Raw genomic sequence first — 18,592 nt, forward strand, 5'->3', positions numbered from 1 at the left:
CATTTTATCTACATTTTTTTAGCTGAGGGAACCAAGCTTTGTACTAAATCAATATAAAGGAAACGCTGGACTTTTATGGGCAAAAAACTGTGAAATAAATGGCTCATGGCTTGCGGCTTAGAATAAAAGGCTATAAAGCTAAAATGTTGGATTTTTTATTGATCATCTGGCATTAATAAAACAAGTCATTTTTCACTTGTTTGATCACATGAATCTCACATATATTTCTAGTAGGAGGGTTCAGTTTCCCTCCTTTTTCTTCTACTCTTTGCTTTTTGTATTCAGATTGAATTTCTGCTTTATCACAAGTATCACGTGCGTGAGGCTTTGGTAAACATGTCAATACTCTGGTGCATTGCAGTTTCATTGCTCATTATTTCCAAATCAACAGTAAAAAAGCTGAAAAAGTACTGATGCGTGAATCCTGAAGGTTTTTTTTTTCAGCAGGTAAGATCTGACGTTCACCTTTACATCTGTTTTTCATCATGGACCTCATCCCTGTAGGATACCAAGCTATTAAGGCAGATGTTTGTGTACAACCAGGATTAAAAACAAGTTTAGATGCATTGTTGTTGTTAAAGCACTGCCATAATAGAGACAGTCCTCATAGATGTGGGTTTGAAACCCATAATATTCAATTGAGAGGTCCTTGCTAATAACTATGTTTTGGACTCATCTTGTCATAATATGGAGTAGGTGTTTGCACTCCGGAGGCAGTACTACATGTTTGTCTGGGCCCCTTAATGTTTCAGTAAACAGCTAATTAAGTTTATGATCTCCTCATCGATTTTATTGACTCCTAAGTCTGTTCTAACATATCTATTGAATGGAAAATGTGAGAGCAACAGCTACATCAGTGTGTGTGTGTGTGTGTGTGCTTGCATGAAGGCTTGTGTGTGTGTTGTAAAATTGACAGAGCGAATGGTATGATTCTTCTCGTAATTCCCCCTCAGCCTCCAGGTCCCACATATAATGAGGCCCCTTGGGCTGATCTCTGGTCAGTATCGATGAGCTGCACAGTTTGCAATTACCTTGCACGGGTGTCGGTGTAACTGGTTCCGGGTCAGCATTGACGTGGTCTTGAGAACAATGCATATTTCTTTCCACCAATTACTGCATTTCAGTGTCATAAAATAACGGGTCAGTACATGAGGCAGGATTAATGTGTTGTGTCCTAATTATGCGTTTCTGATGCTGAACTGAGCGTTGAAGTCAGGCAGCTATGAGGGGCTTCCATCCAATTACCATTCATCAGTGTCTGCAGGAGACTCTCCTGGGATCAGCTGCATGTCTCCACACTGTACTGACCAGGGATCAGTTCTGGTGACCAAGCATCTGATCTGTTTCTTCTGTTAAATCCATTGTTTCGGATGTGGCACGGAGAAAGCACTACTTACCACAGTTTCCAGGACTAGGAAACAATGCTGTCAGCTTTGTCTGCATCTACATGCTTCACTGCACCCAGCTTTGAGATGACCACTGCAGTTCATTGTATCTAAAAACAACAATAAAAAAACTGATCACATGGTGCATTTGAAGTGATAGCATCTAGTCCTGCTGGAATGCAAGAAGCCTGTGGAAAATGTGTGGGAATAGGCAACGTTTTGTAATAAGGCTCCTTTTGATTATTTACTGTAGATACTGCTCAGGACATCTCTTATGACAGACAGAGTGGGACAATGGTATTAGCTTGGAAAACAATGAAAGTACATTAGTTACTAGCTCTAACCCTCCATTTGTCTTTCCATCCATCGATATCCCCATTTACACCATCTTAAAAAACAGGATGGCTCCATGAGCTGGGGAAGCGCCTGGAGTCGCCATACTTTGCCATAGGAGGTGTGAACGAGACCGGCAGCGGCCCCTCCATCCGCAGCGTCTACGTCGCCTCACTCTATTTTACCCTCAGCAGTCTGACCAGCGTGGGCTTCGGCAACGTGTCGGCCAACACGGACACCGAGAAGATCTTCTCTATATGCGTCATGCTGATAGGAGGTACACAGAATACACACACACACACACACACACACACACACGCACTCACGTGTGTTAAGTATCCTGAAAATCTGAAATCTGATCACAATACTATAGGTCTGGTTTGGAAGTGACTTTCTCTTTGTGTCCTACACTGTTTAAATTCAGACAACAGCATGTAGAATTATGGTATATAATTATATTTACATCTACTACTAATCCCTCATGTCTTGGTTTTTATTCAGTAGCAATATTGATAAAATCTGATTTTTTTTTTTTTTTTTGCACTTGTTGTATTTAAAGGACAAATGTAACTGTGGCCAAAGAAAACACACACATTTGCACATGCACGCAGTTTCATTATAATCCAGTGGCCAGTGTAATGTATATTGAAGAGACCTTTGGTCTGATCCAGTTTAAACTGTTGTTACACTAGGTTTGGTTTTTGGGGATGAAGAGAGGTCATCGTGGTGGGATTTTCCCTGTGGACACTCCCCACTCTGGTACGGCTAAATGTTAAATGTCCTTAGCTGCCTGGGGGCAGTAGCAGTCACAGATGCACACACACATACACACCCATAGTGTCCTTTGTGTGTTAACGTGAAATGAAAACTAACACAAAGCACCTGTTCATATTTATAGCAGAGCATAGGTCAGATGCAGTGAGTTTGTGGAAGGAAGTGGATTATTGCCTTGATATATTGTACATGTATAATAACACATATAGAATAACGGTATGCCTAAACAGGAATAAACAGTTACCATACCACAATACAACATGGTTCACTTTTAAATAATGTGACTTAAAAGCTCAGTTTTTGTTCATCAATGGCACAAGGAGGAGTCAGAGGTCAGTCACACTTGACCTGCAGTCGGTGCTTTCATGTCCAGAGGTGAGCGACGCACCTGCAGCACAGCTGGAAACTGAATGAGATCAAGAGAGTACATTGTCTGTGGGCGTATAAATGGCAGGTGTCTGTCATACCAGTCGAATCAGTTCCTGTCTGGGAGGTGCAGAGTTGCAAGACATGAATGTAAATGTGATATTTAGCTGGTTGACTGGTTTGTCTGTTTATTTGATCACAGAAATTGACAGCTTCCACTAAGAATCATGTTTAGTCACATTTACCTGTCAGAAATATTTATATTGATTATACAAATATGATTTTTGGGTGAATTTAAGTTCTTTCTTGTCTCTGTCATGTTGTTAGTTTCCACTACAGAGCTTTTTTTCATTGCGGCAGGGATTTCATCAATCAAACATGGAGGCAAACATTGAGAACAGACTTATAGTCATCCCATTAATGTTGCACTGCGCTCCTTACTGTGACTGAAACAACCCCTTCATGCACTCTGGCACTGTTGAGCTTCTGCCATTAGAAAAGCATCCAGAAAGACTTCCAAGTTTGGTTTCCCGTCTTGACAATCACTTTATTTCATTCATGCCCATGCTCCATTATCTATTCCCCTGTCTAACTCTCCCTTATCCCTCCCTCATCTCTCCCTCTTTATACCTGCAGCACTGATGCATGCTTTGGTCTTTGGTAATGTGACAGCCATTATCCAGAGGATGTACTCACGCTGGTCCCAGTACCACACCAGAACCAAAGACCTCAAGGACTTCATACGTGTCCATCATCTGCCGCAGAGCCTCAAGCAGCGAATGTTGGAGTATTTTCAGACAACCTGGTCGGTCAACAACGGCATCGACTGTAATGAGGTACCGCGAGCATATGTACACTTAAGCTGGTATAAATCCTCATCCTCCTTTTTCTGGTAACTTATATTTTGACTCCCAGCAGCAAAGACTATAGGGATCAATAATTCATTTGAAAGATACTTCTCACTCCTCACATGTCAAACTCATCAAGAGTGATAATAAGATCGATATTACATGATCCTCCACAATGTAAGAGCGTGATGTTTTCTTCAGCGCTGACTGTCAAGGAGGGAACAGAAGACAAGAATGAGAAATTAAGGAGCGCGAGAGAAAGACGTCACTTCTCCGTCTTACATGGTCATTTGTGGATGACAGGATATTTTGAGACCTTGAGGCTCAGGGCTTTAAACCTTTGCACACCTTTTTTAGACTGCTCGTAGTTGAAGTCAGACTGGTATTATGTGCCAAATACAAGGAATGTACTGAAAGTTGTGTGAGTATTTTCACTCAAGCATTGTACTAAAGTACATTTTTTAGGTACTTGTGCTTTACTTGAGTATTTATTTCCACTATATTCTGCTGTACAGTTCTACATCACCATATTTCAGAGGGAAATATTGTACTTTTTACTCCATTGCATTTATTTTAGAGCTTTTAGTTACAAATTACTTTTCAAATTGTAATTGAATTAGCACCCCCTTGACCTGCTACTAAATATATATAAATATAATGTAATGTATTATACTGTATATAGTCATATAACATGGTAAAAGGGGACATTCTGCATAATGAGTACTTTTGATTTTGATTCTTCAAGTATATTTTGCTGATAACACTTATGAGCTATTACTTAAGTAAGGTTTTGAATGTAGGACTTTGACTTGTAATAGAGTTACTACTTCCTTAAGGATGTAAAGGATCTGAGTACTTTTTACATCAATGTCAACAGAGTAGATATTGGATCATACACATACTAACAAACATTTGTGGAGCATGTGATGTTGGTCTTGGAATTGAAGCTAATGTGGTGGTGGCAACATAAATTGAAAAATGGAGACAGGTGGAGAGGTTAGCGAATGTGGCATGAGGACAAGCTTAGAGAAAACACAAACAGAAAAAGGAGGGTGAACAACACCTCTTCTTGAGAAGCCCCGGGGGAAACAGAGGCGACCAGTTAGTAGTCTAGTAGGAGCTCGTCCCTGCAGGCTGCGAATGCCTGCGAGACAGCTGTCAGAGCCCAGACCAGCGCTTAGATGGAGTGATGATGATGAATCCCAGACAGATGAATTATAGATGGGCCTGTTGATTAAAGTCAGCCTGGCTCTGATGACTCATTGATCGACTCTATGTGACGGTGAGCTCCAGATCTTTGTCCTGACAACGAGACAGACAGACAGATGATATGCAACTGTGATAGATCATATTTGAGTGTTTACGTTATGTGTGTATATTATGATAAACAACTATGTATATTGTGTGTTGATTTATACAGTAGCATATTAGAAATATTAGTGATTCATAGTGTTTTTTATTTACGTAGACGTGTTTATTCTGAGGGTCCAGTATTGAGTTAATGTCAACCTTCTAGGCTCTGACCCAAAATGCCTTATTCTTAGATGTATATGTATCACCATCACATGTAGAAAACCATATACATATCTATATATATATATATAGATATGTATATACACAAACACACACACACACATATATATATATGTATGTATATGTGTATATATACTGTACATATATACATATATATATGTATTATGTACACACATGCAATGTCCTGGAAGAGGGAGGTTTTGGAGGAGGTTTCCCTTATCTAAATCAAGAGTGTTGTGTGTTGTGCAGATTGTAAAACCCTCTGAGGCAAACTATTGATTTTAGGCTATGTGAATAGAATTAACTTGACTTGACACTATTGTTTCCTGTAGTACAATGGCCTAGGAATCAAATCAAAGGCAACCAAGGCGGGAAATTTAATCAGCGAGTTGCAGCATGGCTTTTCACAGCTGTCATGCCTCTCCTCACTCTTGCCTGCTTCTTCGGTCTCATTCTCTGCCTTTCTCTCTCCCATCATTGTCACAGCTGCTGAAGGACTTCCCGGACGAGCTGCGATCCGACATCACCATGCACCTTAACAAGGAGATCCTGGAGCTGTCGCTGTTTGCCTCTGCCAGTCGCGGCTGCCTGCGCTCCCTGTCGCTGCACATCAAGACCTCCTTCTGTGCTCCCGGAGAGTACCTTCTCCGACAGGGCGACGCACTCCAGGCCATCTTCTTCGTCTGCTCGGGGTCCATGGAGGTGCTGAAAGATGGCATGGTGCTGGCCATCCTGGGTACGATAAATGATGGAGGGATGGAGGGGAGGAAGAGGGGTGGTGTGTGGAAGAAGGAGCAAGAATCCCTCTGTGCCATCATTATAGTTTTACAAAGAAACCCCCAGCAGCAGGCTTCATAATAAAGCTGCACGGCTCATTGTGATAAAAGCTGGGTCTGTAAATGAGCCCATTGTTTAGAAATAGGAGCATTACAGAGTCCTAAAGGCTACAGCTCATTCTCAGAGCCTATTGTTATTAAACTCCCATAAAACCAACTCTAGTTTGATGCCGTTTGTTCTAGCTGTGCATGCAAAATGAATGAGCTAGATTCTTAATTTCCATAGCCTTACTTGATGTTGTGTGACATAACAGCGTTAATAATTATTGGCTGGTCCAGTGACGGTGAGCAGAGCTGACAGGCAGATGTTGAAGCAGTTCATTCAAACATTCAGCCACTTCAGATTGTGTGTATTATATGCCACTAATCCCCTCAGAGCAACCCGGGATCGCCAATCCCATACAGGTTGATTCACTCCAGTCTTGTGATGTCCAGCTGAGTATGGTTAAGTCTATTCTGTAGCATTGCAATTCAGTCCTGTCCACTTTAATCTGTGTTGTCCAATTCAGTCCTGCCCATTTCATTAGTCCAATTCACTGGAGTCAGGTCATTTCAGTTCCATCTAGTCTAGGCCAGTTTAGTGTTGTCTGGTCCAGTCTATGGTCAGTGTAGTTGAAATCAGTCTTTATATGGCACCCAGGGCCACATTTGTATGCATTTTCATCTGCAGTGTTAAATGAGTGTTTGATTTGCTAAGGCAGCAGCTAATGAGAATTTCAGCTGCCAGCATTGACTTCTGTGCATTCTACAACAGCATAATACGAAACTTAAGAGTCTATTACAGTGGTGTGTTAACCCTGAAATCAGCAATTCCAGAAAAAAAAACTAAATGTAGTGATGCTAAAATAGAAATTGGCTTCTCATTAATGAAGGAACGAGGCTCCAAAACATTTGCTAAAGCTGCAAGTCAGCTCAAACTAAGAAAAGATATTTACTTTATTCATACAATTATAATAATCATCAGTTTTATAGAAAGTGTGGTGCTGTTGATGCAGCAGGAGTCATTATGAGGAAAAATAGATTAAATTATATAAAAAAGATGCATTGTATAAAAGAAAAGACTGCTTTTTAAAAAGCCATCGCAACCAGAAGCCGACCACCTCGGGAGAGCAAAATGACCCAGAAGAAGAAACTGGTCCAGCAGACACTTCAACCGCAGCAGGTGGACGGTGTATGGTACTGATATGTCTCCATATAATCCCGAGTTAATAGCAACCAAATGCACCTCTTATCAAAAGTGTACCAGAGTGCATTAGCAGCTCAGTACAAAGTCACTTCTTCTCTATTTTATCATGAACTACTGCACTCACTTGTACCTCGTAATCATCCCTATATGTATGTTGATTTGATCCAAACAGTTTGCAGATTACACATTTCAAAAAAGTATCTGTCATTAAAGGAATCATTAGACATGTTAGAAATATGCTTATTCGCTTTCTTGCCGAGAGTTAGATGAGAAGATAGATACCTCTTTCATGCTTGTGTGGTAAACATGACGCTACAGCCAGCAGCCGGTTAGCTTAGCAGCAGTCCACCTGCCACCTACTCTAAAGCTCGCTCATTTTCATGTAATATTTCGCTTATTGATTTCAAATGCACATAACCCCCCGTACAAACCATAACTTGCCGGTTTTGTACATTGTTCTTTTCCCCAAAATGTCGAACCTTTAAATTACATATTTATATTGGCAGACATATGTTTCTAGTTATTACTGTTCTCATCTTCATGAAAAGGTTACTTGGAAAATGTGTTAGGAACTAATTCAGTGCTGCTGAAACTCTCCATCACAACCTTCCTTCAATACATCTGCACAAATGTGGCACCGGCTTTTGAGTGGTGGAGAATTTCCCACTCAGAACTTATGCTCACAAATTGTGTGAAAGTTTGGGGCTGTAGTGAAAAGCGCTGTAGATATAATACACATCCCCGAAACAAGATGCAAACAGCCCTCCATCTAGCTGTCTTCCCAGCCACGCACGTCTGCTGTGTAACACAACCTCTTGTTTTGAGTAACCTTAATGGCTTTTGCTATCTGACCTTCATGACACTGTGTTATAGACCAATCTGGCACCAGCATGTGTGTGCCAAGAAGGTGTGTGTGTGTGTGTGTGTGTGTGTGTGTGTGTGTGTATTTAAGCGAGTCAGTGAGAGAAAGTGAGTTAAAGATAAGAATCTGAAACATCCATCACTTTGTCTCTGTTGGTACGGAACTTACAATCTTTATTTTGATCTCTGTTATCGTGTTTGTGTGTGTTGTGTGTGCAAAGTGTGTTTACCTGTTGTTTGTCTCAGTACCTGCATGCAAGTAACGTAAAAAAAAAGTTTGTGTGTGTTTGGGCATGTGTGTGTATGGAGTAGGTGGAATTGTTTACTGGTGTACAGAGTAATGTTTGTTTGTATGTGTGGGTGTGTAGGTGGGTGCATATGTGTGTGTTCTGTGTGTCAGTGTGTGTGTGTGTGTGTGTGTGTGTGTGTGTGTGTGTGTGTGTGTGTGTGTGTGTGCGTGTGTGTGTGTGCGTGTGTGTGTGTGTGTGTGTAGGCTTGACAGGCGGAGAGTATTGTCTCTGTGCCTGCCTGCTGACTGTGCAGAAGGTCAGGCTGACATTGAGTGTCTGACTGAAAGAGAAAAAAGCTTCTCTGTCTCTATCTCTTTTTCTGTTTCTGTGTGTGTGTCTCTCTACCCTCCTCTCCCTTGTCACACTACAAGTCTGCAGCCACGGCTCAGAACCACATAATAGAGAGTGGGTGAGAGTGAGAGAGGCCATGTTAAGAGACATGAAACAGAGATGGCGAGAGGATGAGGAGAAAGTGGGGTTGATGAAGAGAGGATGTGTGTAGTGGAATATCTGACAGAAATGAAACAAAAGTCAGGGGGCTGGGCTGAGTGAAGGCAGGAAGGAAGTAACAGAGTTAAATGCAGAGGAAGAGAGGGAGCAGGGCAGGAAGGGGGAAAATTGAGGAGAGTGAGCGGTGAGATTGAAAGACAGAAGTATGTATATACGTACAATATAGAGCTGAGGTAGGGAAGGTAAGAAAGTTGGAGAAAGAAATGAAAGAAGAACAACAGGGAGGAAGAAAGAGAAGAAGGAAAAGGGAAGAAAGGAAAAGAGATGAAGTAAGTAAGGATGGACGAAAGGAAGAGAAACAAAACAGGGAGTAATAAAGGACAGATGGAAAAAAACGAGGAAAGAAAACGGAATAAAGAAGAAAGGAAGAGAGCAAGGAAGAAAACAGAAGGAAGGAAAGCAAAAACACAAAGCAGAGAAAGGAAAGAAAAAAGAAGGAAAAGAGGAAGGAAATAAGGAAGAAAGAAAACGGGGGAGATAGGGAGGAAAAGATGTAAGTAATTAAAACGGAGTAGGAAGGTAGGAGAGGACAGAAAGCAGGGAGTGAGGTAAGAAAAAGGGGAACAAAGGAATCTAAACAAGGATGAAAGATGGAAGGAAGGAAAGAACACAGACGGAGAGGGGAAGAGAAGAAGAAAAGAGGCAGGAAAGAGGAAAGGGAAAGACAGCACAGAAGATGGTCATACATACAGAAAGAGGGGCAGTTATGAGGAAATAGAAGACAATGGTGAAGGCTTCTGTTATATCAGGAGGAGTGACAAATCTAGCAACAGAGGGAGGGAGAGAAGTAATGACTGAGGTGAGAAGGAGTGGACTGAGAGACAATGGGAGAGAAAGAGGGAGGGGTGGGATAAGAACAGTCACGACTGGCGCTCCATCAGTCTCGGTGTAATTGAGCAGCGTTCACAGTTCACAATGACCATAATGAATATTTTATCACTGCTTAAGGGGTATTAACACTAACGGGGTGCTTCGTCCTGTATGTATGAAGAGAACAGGAAGCAGCTGTCGACACCACTTCATTCAAACAGTACAATGTACTAAAAGCAGTGAGAGGGATCGTGTATAAATAGTAATCATAGACCATAAACAGTAATATTGATCCTGCTCTCATTTTGTTTTTAAGGTAGTATTCAGTGATTTGGGATTGGCTCCCCAAACAATACCTCTTGTGACTTGAGTTTCATCTCTTCTGCTTATTTATGTGGCTAGTCGATGCATCCAGATGACCAGTGTGCTTTTGATTTTAACATCATCTGACAAGTAAGAGGCAGCAGTTAATGAGCAACAGACGCTAATGTTAATGTAAAGATGGAATAGAAAAGCTTGTTGTCAGCCGTGTTTATTTCCAGCTGCCTTGCTGTTGTTTATTGTAATGTATGATGAAAAGAAGTAGATGAAGTAGAAGTTACAGCTTCCAACAGCCTCAGTTGGCAAAAGGCTAAATTACAGTGACCTTAAATGATGGTGGAATGACAGTTTCCTCATGTTTGCCGCAGTTATGGCTCCCTGGTCCTAGTTAGACCAGAAATAGATTCAAACCAAACTTTCAGTCATAGTGATCAGAGGATAACTAAATAAATATTGGAACCATATTCATGTCTAACAAATCATATATGCTTTATAGATCAGTTTTAAGTGATTAGTAAGAACAGGTTTTGGGTTGCCAGGCTGTGAAAAAAACCCTTTTTCTGGTGTTTATCCTCCTCTAGCACGACATTTCCTTTGTCTTTTTAGCTTTTTAGTTCATCAGTGGATCATTTGACCACTTCACTTTCTGGAGAAGAACTGCATCACATCTGAACTAACATCCACTTCTTTTGCTGTTGGCTTATTAGAAAGTGACAAACCTATGACTTTGACATTTGATGACTTAATGCCTTTCCTAACATATGTTATTTTGTAATAATACTTTTATTAACATACTAATGATTTGACTCCAGAGTGAGGTCAGAGGGAATCATCACCTCTGGAGATTGTAGGCATTCAGATGCATGCTGACATAAGGGCTTGAGCTGAGTCTTGATGAGACAAGTGGTCTAGACAACCTGAGTACTCCCTCAGAAACTCTAAATGGATGATCTGAGACTTGTTCCAGAGTCTGCAACCTCAACCCCTTTTACCAGAGAATAAACATGATGCTGTGCCCCATTCTGACCTACTGTGTCTGTGTCTCTCTCTGTGCAGGTAAAGGCGACCTGATCGGGGCGAACCTGTCCTTAGATGACCGAGTGATAAAAACCAACGCGGACGTGAAAGCCCTGACCTACTGTGACCTGCAGTGTATCAACCTGAAGGGGCTGTATGAGGTGTTGGACCTCTACCCTGAATACTCACACCACTTTGTCCAGGACATCCAGCAGGACCTCACATACAACTTGAGGGAGGGACATGAAACACACGTAAGTCCATCCAAGCTGTATTGAACTGTGAAATTCTCCAAGGTGTTGCTGCCTCTGCATTACAGTATGACTGCCACTCATTGTTTCATTTATTTGCAGAGCAGACTGGTTAAACTGATTTTCACCTTGATTTAATGTCCCAATTTCATGCGGCAAGAGGACAATTATCACTGTAGTTTACATTAATGAGGTCCCATTGTTGATGAAAAAAAGCTCCCGCTAATAGAAAGTAAAGAGAAAAGTGTGGAGGAAACATTAATGATGTGCTGATTATGCACCAGTTTCTCAAAACAAGTCAAATGTCACTCAGATTTTGTATTATTGACTTTTTTATTGGATCTTTACACTTGTTTTAATAAAGTACCTGAATGAGCCCTAAGAATAACACACAGCGGTGCAGTGCATGACAAGCACTTTATACACACTTGCCAATTTCTCTGTGTAATGAATCAAAGTTCTGTAATAATGTGTAAGAATGACTGATAGGTTGAGTGAAACGAAAGAGGAAGGCAAGCAGGGCTAGAGTTGGGAGGGTGAGAGATACTTTGAGGACGGACGGATGGAGAAAGGGGGAAAGCTTTAAAATAAGGAGTGTGTGTGTGTGTGTGTGTGTGTGTGTGTGTGTGTGTGTGTGTGTGTGTGTGTGTGTGTGTGTGTGTGTGTGAGAGGCAAAAATAGCTGTGGCACTTGGAGGAGCTCTGCTGCTGTAATTACAGTCAGGTGTTTCTGTCTCTCCAGCCCAAACACCACTGGCCCACTTACACACACACACACACACTACCTGCTGCAGGGCTTTTAGGTGCAGCTAATGTGCAGAAGGGTAGCCCGAATCTCAAGACTGAGTAGAGTTAAAATGAAGACGAGGAAGAAGGAGGCAGCTCAGGATGGAGGATGTGTTTGTGGCTGAGAGGTTGAGATTGCTGTCTGGATATTACTATACTGTGTATGAGCACAACACAATAGTAGCAGTGTGTGTGTTAAGGTGAATTATTTTCCATCATTGGATCACTGCAAGCCATGTAGTCACGTATTATATCCTTGTGCCCGCTTTGCGAAGTGATTTACTGCTGAGCACTGTGAAATAGCTCCTCCGTAATTTAAAACTGAGAGGAGAAAAGGCCACATCTTGATTGTTCTTTCCTGCAGTTCATTTACTGTATATTCTCTCTCTGGCTCTCTTCCAGGTGAAGGCCAGATTGTCCACAACAGCTCTAGATACTCAGGTAAGGGACCACAAACGCTCCAACACACTCAAACACTGATTGATGGTTTACTGTCTAAAGGCAATATGCCCTGCTTTGAGACAGACACCACCACCTTGATACCGGCCCACGACGTTTTAATCAGCGCTATGAAACTCAAATTAAAGCTCAACCGCACTCAGTTTTTCTGTCCTTATGAAAAGTCTGCGGGGCGATCCAACAGTAGACCTCCAACACTGATAATGGACTCAATCACTCTTTCAGACTTAATGATTCTGATGGAGAGATTATTTTTTGGAAGAAGATCGATTCTGCACAGAATGAGTTAGCAGTCATTAAATCATGGCTGGCCCAGAATAAAGGGCAATGAAATGTTCTACATGCTGTCAGGCTGCTCTTTGAATGTTGAAAATTTGCACAAATAACACAAATAGAATAATCCAAGTCATAGATATTTTACAGAAAAATCAATCCACCTAACGAAGCCATTAACCTCCCGCTGGTGTTGGTTTTCTGAGAGAGAGCTGGGTCATAGGCCGCTGATCAATAAGGTCACTGTGGACCTTATATCTGTTATTACCTGATTGTATCCTCATCTTATGGTTGATCAGCGTCCTTGCAATTTACCACAACAGCAGACCGTTGACAAAAGAAGACACAGGTCTCCGTGTTTATTAAGATTGATGTCAGAGTTCACCGGTGAGGCCTCCATTATTATGCAGGTCACAGTTTCAGTCTAAAATGTTGATCTAGGGATTTTTGGTCGGCCTTGTCACTCATAAATCCAGCTGAGTGGTCTGCTCCTTGCACTTAGCAGTCATTAGTGCATATTTATAGATTGAAAACACCTCTGAGTATTTCAGGGTTATGGTGATCTTCAGAGGAAGCAGAAAAAATAAGGATGGCAACATTTGCTGTGACAGAATACAGGGAATTGCAGGTTTTTGTTTTTTTTTCAAAAAGAGGCATTGAGGAAATGTGATGCTTCAGATGACTCGAATCGACATGAATAGCTTTTAATTTCATGTCAGCTCTGCTTTTTCCGTAGTTATGTAATCTCCAAAAGTTCCCCTAGTATCCACACTCAAAGGTTGTATTTAAAAATGCCCTCAAATCACAGGCGATTGATATTTGTCGCTACAGTCAAAGATTCTTTTCATGTATATTTCTATTTCTTTAATTTTAGTTTCAGTCTGGTATGGGAAGGAATGGACGAGTGGTTCAGGGGTATCCGCCCATCATCGAGGCACAGGAGGAACATGAGGAAGATGAGGAAGAGGAGGATAACGAGGCCATGTCTCTATCTCTGTCACCGGAGCGGAAACGGGCGGTGAACCTCGGGGACACGGGTGGGAAGTCTCCACTGAGCCGTCCCAGCCAGAGGACCCTGGGACAGAGCTCCAGGAGGCCCCGGAGGAAGATCCAGGAAATTACTCTCACCACTTTAGACCCTTCCAACCTCAGCCCCAGGTGAGTTTGATCGCCATCGATTTTCCTGTGTCTGCCTGTGTAGGCCTGTGTCTCTGTGACTCTGTGTTAAGTCTATTTTTGTCATCCTTTCGCACAGTACATGTGATACAAACTAGGGCTGGGCACTTTTGACAAGATATATAGTTTAGTTATGAGAGGGATTTAAATTACTCAAAGGTAAACTGTTGGCCACCACCCACACATCCCTCACTCACGTTACTTGATCAGGAGGGGGTACATGAATGAATGAATTAGACCACGCTCTGTTGAAAATGAAAAAAGTTTACATCCAAATACACAACTCTGACCCATGGTTTCAAGCTAACGGTCAAGTGGGTTAGCTAGTCACCCCAATTTGGATGTTTTGGGGATTTTGGATCAATTTGGACCAATTTACTGTATATATATATATACAGTAAATTGGTGTATATATATATATATATATATATATATATATATATACACCCTTCAGTTCAAAATCATCAAAGATATTGTAACGTTTTACAGCAGGAGAAAAGAGAGCATTTTGATATGAAAATACTCAAAAATATTTGGCACGTAATGAGATACCTAAACAATCGACTCATAGACACAGCATAAGAATTTGGAAAATATATTTTGAAATCAGCTGTATACAGCCAGGACACAGGTTATCCTTGCATAGCACAAAGACAGGAAACAGGGGGTAACAGCTAGCCTAGCTAGTGTACAGTTAAAGTTGGGAAAAACCACAAAATTCATTTTTACACTTTTTCTATGGATCAAACAAACAAGATATAAAATGTTAATGAGGGAGCTTTAGAGGTGTTTGTAAGGAGCTTTGTTTGGTTTTGACAGAGCCAGGCTGCTGTTTGCCTCTGTTTCCACAGCACAATACTTAAACAATATGACAATATACAATAACCATATAATTGACACACACACTTGTGTCTCTCTGCAGGATAGTGGACGGTACTGAAGACAGTGAGGTGACAGAGAGTTCCCTGGCCTTCTCCTTCCCCACCAGCCGAGGTTGTCCCGTCAATGAACCAACCAGTTCCTCAGCATCTGCCACAGGTCCTCCCATCCTACAGCAATTACCTCTCAAATATGACCTAATGCCTAATAGTTACAATCCCTTCAACTTCCCACATCCTGGGAAGCGACAAATGGTCCCATCCAAATCCCTGCAGTACTGTTGTATAATGAGGGTGATTAATGAGAATGTGCACTTTCTGTCAATGCCTAGAGTATTTATCAGCTGCCTTGATGCAATAACTGCTGGGTGTGCATTTGTAGTTTCTGACTCGGCACTTGAAGTGTTTTGTAACTTGCTCATTTGTGTCACAGATATACTGCAGATCAGCACAGCAGAGTTAGCAGCTAAAGCAGAGGAGACCAGGGGACAACTGCGGCACCTCGACCAGCAGGTAGGACTGTGTGTGTGTGTGTATGTGTGTGTGTGTGTGTGTGTTAAGAGAGAGAGAGAGGAGAGACAGACAGACAGAGAGACAGACAGGTGGGCTCAGGTAAGGACAAGCCATATGGCTGTATCAGCATGTCAGGCATGAGACGGGTGAAAGGATTGGGAGAAGTAATGAACCTGAAAAATAATAATCGTTGAAATGACTGTTCCACGGGATGTGGTGTTATATAAGGTCTCACTTGAAGAATGGTATCACTTTTCATCTAAACCCTACATTCATATATGATGAGCCTTACAATACATTTGTCCCTGTAATCTGCTGAAGCTCATAAGGAAATGCTTATGTGTTTCTTTTGTATTTCTTTTTTACACCTTATATATCTACTGTGCCTTGTCAGTCTTATTGTATAGCATCATATATGGATGATTTATAGACTTTAGTGGTTCATTGTCCAGCTTGAAATAATCTGTTCACACACACACATGCACACACACAGCCTCTCGTGCTGCATCCTATGGTTTTGATTGGCGGGTGGCTAAATTGACATTAGACATTTGGCAGATGAAGAGGAATGTTTGCTTCCTCCTGCTAAGTCTCAGTCTGCGTCCTGGGATGAGTAGACAGAGGCAGAGAAGAAAAAGAGACGTGAAGAGAGTGAACCGGAGAGGGAAAGGGGAAAAGACAGAGAGCTTTCTGAAAAGAAACAAAAAGCAAATCAGAGAGGGCTGAAAAAAAGGGGAGTGTGAAAGACAACCGTGAGCACCTTCACACTTCATCATACTGGCCCTGTTGCGCTTTCTGTGTCGCTGTGGGTTACCAGTGTTTGACAGGAAGTCTCTCAGCATGCTCTTGTAGGCTGTTAATCCTCACTTGGGTCCATCCACACTGATCGCCATAGGAGATCTAATGGGGTGTTGGTTTAAACCCTATCTGCTCTCTCCAAACACAGATACAAATGACAAATGAGGTACATTGTATGTTATGTTGCACATAGTTCCCAAATGTATTTATTTGCAAAAAAAGAAGTGTATTTTCATATGTGCTGGCATTAGCCCCTTTGTTCACAGCCAGTCCTCCCTAGTACTGTAATTCAGTATTGTGGTCAACTCATGTACCAGTGCAATGAAAATAAGCCAATGTCCCTCTCCAGTCTTTGTTGTTGCATCTCAACTGTAGGTAAAACTAGAGAACACTTTAACACTAGTGAAAAACAGCTTGCATGGTCCCAATTTGTTGGCTGGCAGTGTTTTTTATCTTAATAAACAACTACAACAGTTCCCATTCTTTCAGTCAAAATCAAAGAGCAGGGGCCTTTTGAGACCTGCACCCGTATCTGTCAGTACAAAAGCACAAACTGCAACTGTAAGCATGAGATGTGGCCATCTGAACAAAAAACTGACAAGGTTAATTTCTCTGACCTGAACCACACGAAGGTGGCAGAATTTTAATGAACAGTAAATTGTGTGGACACAGTAATAAAGCAGCTCTGCCTTGCTCTGTGACCTCTTATCTTTACCCTTTGACCTTCTGCTGCATCTTTGCCACTAAAGGGTTTATTCTAGTGGGAGCTGAATAAGGCATTAGTATAGTTAAAGAGAGGCCTGACATGGTGGCCTTTGTACCGTGTCATGGAAATCATAATGTACAGCTACACAGGAGAGCTGGAAGAATGAGAGCTGTGCCTGAACAGTCTGAGTAATTACTCTTGTGATTACAAGAAGTGGCAAGAAACACACCACAACATGATACACACACAAACAGCACACCACAGATACACTTGGGAATGAGACATGGGTGCACACACATATGCACAGCAGTAGTGACCTACTTCAGTAAATGAACAGTAAGAAACAAAATCAAATACTGAAAGCTCCAAGCAAGTATAAAACAGAATGTATAAACAGTACACAGACAGCAATAATGGAACAAGCTGTTAACACAACATTTTCGTATTGTTCATTTAAACATCTAACAGACACGGAGCAACATTAGCATTTATTTGGAGGCATGTTTCTGGCCACCTGGCGAACGTAACTCCAATATTCACTTTCGCTTTAGTTCTGTTTTGATCTCCACCAACCCAAAATATTCTGGCTCTTTAGCCCACCACTGTAAACGCTCCACTACCACTAGCTAACTTTTTCCTGTCTGCTGTTTAGTGCTGACACAGTAGCTTTTTTTGCAAAAGTAAAACAGCCTTCTGGTTGGCTGGAAACAAGGTTGATATGAGTGGCGAGGGTGAAACAAAAAGTGGGGGTGAAACAAAAAGTGAGACAATGAGTTCAAAGATGCATAAACCCTCAGACACACAGAGCTCAATGAATTAGACAGGCTGTGATGTGGTATGTGTTTAAGGGTTAAAAATTGTAGCTTAAAAAAATAGCTTAAGCTTTAAGTCATTGTATCAAAGAAAATAATGCTCAGATTTAACAAAAAAATGGAGTCAATTCTTGTTGACATCAATTTTGTTTATGTATTTATATAAAGACAAATTTAAATAACCAAATGTAAATAATCCTCCTAACTTGACTAAAGTGAAAGTATATATGCATCATATATATATGTGTGTGCTGCATCAAGCCAAACAGTTTGCAAATAAAAGGCATAATGGCATAATTTATTCATTATGTGATCAACCCGGCAGCCAAGAGGGCGATCAGGATCAGGATCAGTGTGATCTGATGAATCAGTTGTTGTAGTAGATTATTTATCCGCTGTAGTCTCAGATATTTTTTAGACCTCTCGTGTTAAATTAGCATAAGCATTGTATGATCCAATGATGGTATCGCTGATTTCTTTGGGCTTAACGTGTACCTGTAGCCGCAGTGGGTTCTGGTAGTCCATCGAGGCTGCTTTGTCTGACAATCTCCACAGACGGTTGGCTCTGAGGTGGGAGTAGTGGAATCATGTTGACAGTGTGTCAGATTGGACTGTCCTGTCGGTCTCAGCTTTTTCTATTTTTATCAGGGCCAGAGTTTAGACCCGGCCTTTTATCAGCCACTCCAGAGATGGGAGAATTGTGGAAGAGGAATAGCAGAGAGAATATTTTTGCTCTGTTAAAACTATTGTGTGGTAGATGACTGATGTCTGAGTAAGACAATGAATTTGTACATCATTTTAATATTCACATATGCGCGAAAGTATAGTATGTATGCATTGCAGTGCGTGGCGATGTACTTATGCCTGCAGC

At 41.4% G+C, this 18,592-nt stretch overlaps 1 protein-coding gene across 1 annotated transcript in view; it reads left to right on the forward strand.

Annotated features, from left to right (window-relative positions):
* Positions 1 to 18,592, forward strand: part of kcnh8 (potassium voltage-gated channel, subfamily H (eag-related), member 8) — a 46,072-nt gene that overhangs the window by 25,614 nt on the left and 1,866 nt on the right. The window contains exons 8-16 of the mRNA XM_070921186.1: positions 1,786 to 1,995; positions 3,495 to 3,694; positions 5,726 to 5,975; positions 7,235 to 7,237; positions 11,110 to 11,324; positions 12,509 to 12,547; positions 13,719 to 13,996; positions 14,937 to 15,070; positions 15,326 to 15,405. Coding sequence (XP_070777287.1) covers positions 1,786 to 1,995; positions 3,495 to 3,694; positions 5,726 to 5,975; positions 7,235 to 7,237; positions 11,110 to 11,324; positions 12,509 to 12,547; positions 13,719 to 13,996; positions 14,937 to 15,070; positions 15,326 to 15,405 — 1,409 coding nt within the window. The remainder of the gene's footprint in view (positions 1 to 1,785; positions 1,996 to 3,494; positions 3,695 to 5,725; positions 5,976 to 7,234; positions 7,238 to 11,109; positions 11,325 to 12,508; positions 12,548 to 13,718; positions 13,997 to 14,936; positions 15,071 to 15,325; positions 15,406 to 18,592) is intronic.

This window comes from Enoplosus armatus, chromosome 16 (assembly GCF_043641665.1).
Source record: "Enoplosus armatus isolate fEnoArm2 chromosome 16, fEnoArm2.hap1, whole genome shotgun sequence".
NCBI classification, from domain to species: Eukaryota; Metazoa; Chordata; class Actinopteri; order Centrarchiformes; family Enoplosidae; genus Enoplosus; species Enoplosus armatus.